The sequence below is a fragment of the Triticum aestivum genome, chromosome 5A (genome assembly GCF_018294505.1).
Source record: "Triticum aestivum cultivar Chinese Spring chromosome 5A, IWGSC CS RefSeq v2.1, whole genome shotgun sequence".
NCBI lineage: Eukaryota > Viridiplantae > Streptophyta > Magnoliopsida > Poales > Poaceae > Triticum > Triticum aestivum.
Window position 1 is genome coordinate 285,294,515 of NC_057806.1, and position 5,473 is coordinate 285,299,987.

The window sequence follows — 5,473 nt, forward strand, 5'->3', positions numbered from 1 at the left end:
CAGCACGCCTGGCCGGACGATCATTGGCGGAGCTACAACAAGGCCAAATGGGCCATGGCCCGCCCAGCCCATGTCCAAAACACTAAAGAGTATATGAAAAATTAGGCCTTCTTGAGAGAAAAAATGTGTGTTTCCTTCATGTTGGGCTGGCTCGGCCCGCTCAACAATTTCTGGGTAGCTCCGCCACCGCCGGCAACGATTCACTTCTTGGTTCACGTCTTTCTTGTCCGTTTGAAATGCGTCTTCCGCATTGGGCACATATGTGCTGTCCGGCTGCATCTGCTGTCTGTTTTGACAACTCAAACGGATAAAAAGGACGAAATCGATGTTCGCTTGGGCCGCTGTGTTGAAGTTTGGCCTAATTTTGTTGGAGATGCTTTAGAAATTACCTTTCCTTGGGAAGGAACGAGGATGGCAGGCCTGAACAGAGAGGAAATGCGCACGCGTGAACAAGAAGCGAGAAGCATGTTCCTCCGTGCGTGCACATCCTAAAAAGAAGGGGGCAGCAGGAACACTAACCAGAGGAATGATGACGAGCTGGTCCCAATCCCAATCCCACCCCCTCCCTTCAATCCAACTCCAACTCCTCAGAATCCCATCCTTTCTCGACCAAACATCCCCGCTGATTAGATTAGGTCGCCCCCAGCTCAAAAAAATTGCATCTCTTCTGGGCCAAAGACCCCGTCTGGAGCTGAGAAAAATCCCTTCTTTCGTCGTACATTCACGGCGCTCCGATTGTTTCCCCCCATTCAATCGATTCATTGGTTGCATCTCCGTCGTGGATTTGGATCCCATCTAATCGCAAGCATAGAAACACGTCTTGAATAGCGAGCGATCCACCAAGAACTCCACTACAAGAGTCCCCAATCATTCCTCGCCGCTGCATTTGGCCCACTCCAGGAAATCCCCACTCGGCTCGGCCCCCAAGCCGCACCAGATTACAGCTCACAAGGGCCAGATTTTCAGAGCAGGGCAGGGAAAAGGAGGAAGCAATGACGGAGGTGGCGCTTCTCCGGGGCGCGACCAACCTCGCTTCCCCCGCAAGCCGCGGCCCCTCCTCCTCCCTGCGCTATTTAGCCAATGCCGACAGCGACGTGCTGCAGAGAGGCGGCAGCGGAGAGAGCCCTACAGGATCCGCAGGACGGACTGAGCGAGAGGTACAAGGATCGGAGGAAGAGGAGCGGTGGTCTTTCTTGGCGCTGCTGCTTGCGCTGCTGCGGAAGTCGTTTCTCGGTTGCAGGGAGGAGGGCGACCAAGGCGAAGGTTGTGCGATGGAGATCGGGTGGCCGACGGAGGTGCAGCACGTGGCGCATGTCACCTTTGACAGGTTCCATGGATTCCTGGGGCTGCCCGTCGAGTTCGAACCCGAGGTGCCCCGCCGCGCTCCCAGTGCCAGGTCTGTCTCTGCTTCTCTTTATCAATTCAACCATGTGATTTTGTTCTGAATCCGAGGGCATCTGAGCGATCAGTTTATAATTCCTGTCTGAATTTGATGTTTTTCCTTCAATGATTTGAATTTGAATTTAACGCCTGCTTCGTATAACTTCTGGAATTAAAATCCTACTAGCTTGAAATGGGGTAGTTACACAAATGTACTACTAGTCTTAAGCAATAAATGGCGCTGTTTGCATATTTGGATTTTATCTGGTGTGATTCTCTCTCTCTTTCTCTACGCCAGTGCTTTTATTTAGCAGAGAGGGAATTCCATTTTCTTTTTTCAGGTGGAATGTTAGTTCCCTGTTTTTGGCGTTTTCAGGTGGAATGTTACACTCTACTCGACTCAATTTTATTTTAGTGCATTATAATTTGAGCCCCTTTTTGTTGGGCAGCCGTAGCCGGATTTATACTGTGGTAGATCAATTATGTGCACAACTTGTTACTTTTGCAACCTCTCCATGTTCTATTAATAATTGGTCAATCATGTCACTAGATGTAATCTTACCTGATAGTGTGAGATTTTCATGTAGCTTCTTACCTCATTAAATCGAAACAAAACATGATAAAAGCATTAAACAAGGCTGTAAATGAACTGTTATTTTTGCTTCTTAATGAGGCTGGTGTAAATGTAATCAGCATAGTTGCTGTAAGACTAGCCACAGTGGGAGTAACTTCAACAGTAACATCGAGTTCAACTCAGCAAATTTGCTTATGTGGCAATGAGTTAATGAGGAGAGAGGTAGTAGTAGTAACTTAGCTAGTTACTATAACATCACATGTCCCAATGCAATATGAGTCTATAACCTAATAAATGAAGCTATGCATGTTACCACACTTATGTTACTACGCACTATGAAGGTAGTAACATAGTCTAGGAATACGTGTATGTTACTAATGTATGTTACTCTCCATTGTGGCTAGTCTAAGTAGAAAACCATTGCCACAGATCTCGAAAACCATTGCCACGGGTGCTTCTTTAGTTAGTACTAAAAGCTTATAGCTAGACAGAGAAAATAAACACAAGTGTTCTAGAATTTTTCAATCTTAATGGTGGCCATTCGGTCTGGCAGCTTCCTTAAATACTACTGATGTGCTTGTATTCCGTTTTCATCCCTTCCTTTTATTTCAGTTCGTTTTTGACTTTCATAAAACTACCAAAATAATTTAATGTTCTTCAGTTCATTTTGAAATTACCAATGTTTTTAATACTGGTTCCAATTTCTTATTTCTAAAGCAGTACTTACATTTTTCAATAGGGAAAAGAACTTACCTGATAAGTTTAAAGTTCACGCTCCCTTATCGCTTCTGTTTGTGCTATGTATTAAATATTTGCTTATGCTTGCTATGAAAGTGCATAGGGGTGCATTGTTTAGTATTTTTTGTTCAGTCTTTCTAGAATGTCTAGAAAGAATGGAGGAAATGGCTCCATACGCAGTTTCTACTTTATAGGAAGACGGGACCTAGAGTAGTATCTTCAATACAAGATAATGTGGCACAAACACCAATAGGAGCTCGTCCAACCGGAGGATTTATGGTAGTTTATCAATAAAACTGAAGTATATGGTCATGCTCATTCAGCCATAGGAAAAATTCTTGAACGGCCAAATTTCCTGAAAAATTCAGAAAATAGTTTCTCAGATTATCAAATCAGCATATGCAGTGCCTAAATTAGAATAGAATTGTTTGCATCCTTACATTCATGCCATTGTTGCTATAAATTGTTTTGGAACCGTCTAAAATATTGAAATCTGGTTCTTGCATCCTTAACTTTGCAGCATATTTTGTTTACTTTGGTTGTTGCTGTCCTTCAGCTGATTGAAACTTAAAATGCAGCGCAAGTGTCTTTGGAGTTTCAACAGAATCAATGCAGTGTTCGTATGATCCCAGAGGAAACAGTGTTCCGACAATTCTCTTGATGATGCAGAGACGTCTTTATGAACAAGGTGGTCTTCGGGTATGGCCTTTCAGTAATGAGTTTGAGTATTACTTGCTTTTTGTACGTGTTTGTAGCTTTTTTCTGACAAGTAAATATCATCTTGCTTGTAATGTGCAGGCAGAAGGTATTTTTCGTATAAATCCAGAGAATAGCCAGGAGGAGCTTGTGAGAGACCGGTTAAACAGCGGAATCGTGCCGTATGGTATTGATGTCCACTGTTTGTCAGGTCTAATAAAAGTAAGCTTCTTTTTTTCATGTAAGCTATGTGATTCTGTCGAAATCAGTAGTTTCCTAAGCATATGTATAGTAACCAGAGAGTTATTAATGGTTGTGATTATATTCATTGGTGGAAATTTATATCAACACCTATCGGAGAATACAGACGTCCTTTCTGAGTGGAACCTAATCTCTTTTTTTTTCTCACAAAGATATTGTCACAGGTTTATTGTTTGTTCTAAATATACACAAGTTGAGCAATCTTCTGTTGCAGAATAAAATCTTGCTTTTGGAACCAGTTATGGCTGCTGTCAACTATGTTGACATTGACTGTTTATTCTCTTGAGCTAGTAAACTTTACTTGCTTGCCGACATATTTGATGACAAAAGGTAGGTCATCATCTCATCTGCTTTCCAATCCTTTCCAGGCATGGTTTAGAGAACTGCCGAGCGGGGTGCTGGACCCTATTCCACCTGAACAGGTGATGCAATGCCAATCTGAAGAGGATTGTGCTCGGGTTGCCAAATGCCTCCCACTAGCTGAAGCGGCCTTACTTGACTGGGCCGTTAATTTGATGGCTGATGTCGTCCAAGAAGAAAAGATAAACAAGATGAATACTCGAAACATTGCTATGGTTTTTGCACCAAATATGACTCAGGTGACAAATCGTCCTAGCAGCAAACTGGCAATATGTTTACTGCTAAATTCTGATAATCATATGGTTAGGAGCTTACTGGTGACAATATCATGCAGATGGCAGATCCTTTGACTGCACTAATGTATGCAGTCCAAGTGATGAATTTTCTCAAGATGCTAATAGAGAAGACCCTGAAGGATAGAGAGGAGTCCAATCTGGACGATGTGTCTTTGCCCCAAAAGGACCCGTCTGATGAAAACGGGCATCATAACCCTGGCTTCGCCGTTGATTCTCACCGTGCGGAAGGATCAAGGCGTCCTTCTTTCTTCAGCGAGGAACCCCTTTTGAACAGCCCTGCACACAGCACCGAAGACAAGCCTAACGAGACCAATCCTACCGGAGGAGACTCTGCACCTTCTGGCCAGATATTGAACACAGTGGGCTCTTGTCGATGGTCCCAACCTCTACCTGCTGCTTCAGCCACCACTGATATTTCCTTGGCTGCAGCACTGAACTCACTGCAAGGCAATGGGAGCCGTAGCCTGAATAGTAGTAGGAGGACAAGGAAGGGCAAGGGGCAGTCCGGAACACCCGCCGTCGCTCCTCCAACCGAGAAAAAATCACGAGGTGCAAGCATCGTGAGCCGGTTAAACTCCACGGTCGAACGGATAGAAGCGTGGAGATGAATGAGCTCAGATGCTACTGTCAACTCTCTTGTGTCGTAGATGACTGACCCGGTGTGTTCCTGCCTATAGGATCGACCGAATTTTGATGTGGTTTTCACTTCCTGTCAGGTCATGATCGTTGTATTCCTTTATTTGATTTGCTTCCACACGTACGCTAACATTTGTATCTTGCTTATCAGTTATACTTCTCACCGTTTTGAGTAAATTAAACACAGGCCGTTGCTTTCCGCTGTACAAAAGTTTGTTGAAAACTCCGAGATTCTCATTGCGTCTTGCATCTTGTTCCGGTGGCTATCTTTCACTCTTATCCACTATGATCAACTGTTAACCCACTATGATCTTTTCAGAAAGAATATGTACACGGTTGCTGATATCATCCTTCCTTTTGATTTCAAAAGTAGGAGTAGATGATATACTTTGGCCACAAAAAGTTCTACAGGTTCAGTTCAGGAATTTATTCCCTGTTAAAGCAATCATAAAATGAATAAATAAATTTGTCTTGGTCTTAACCTTTACCCCCTCTCAGGTGGGCCTGCACCACCGTCACAGCCCACAGAGGC

At 43.9% G+C, this 5,473-nt stretch overlaps 1 protein-coding gene across 1 annotated transcript; it reads left to right on the forward strand.

The window, feature by feature from the left end:
* Positions 1-376: 376 nt before the first annotated feature.
* LOC123102990 (rho GTPase-activating protein 4) lies at positions 377-5,147 on the forward strand. Its single transcript, XM_044524472.1, has 5 exons — positions 377-1,396; positions 3,271-3,391; positions 3,491-3,610; positions 4,018-4,248; positions 4,344-5,147. Exons 1-5 carry the CDS (start codon positions 993-995, stop codon positions 4,911-4,913), a joined length of 1,446 nt encoding a protein of 481 aa, XP_044380407.1. The 5' UTR covers positions 377-992; the 3' UTR covers positions 4,914-5,147.
* Positions 5,148-5,473: the final 326 nt, after the last annotated feature.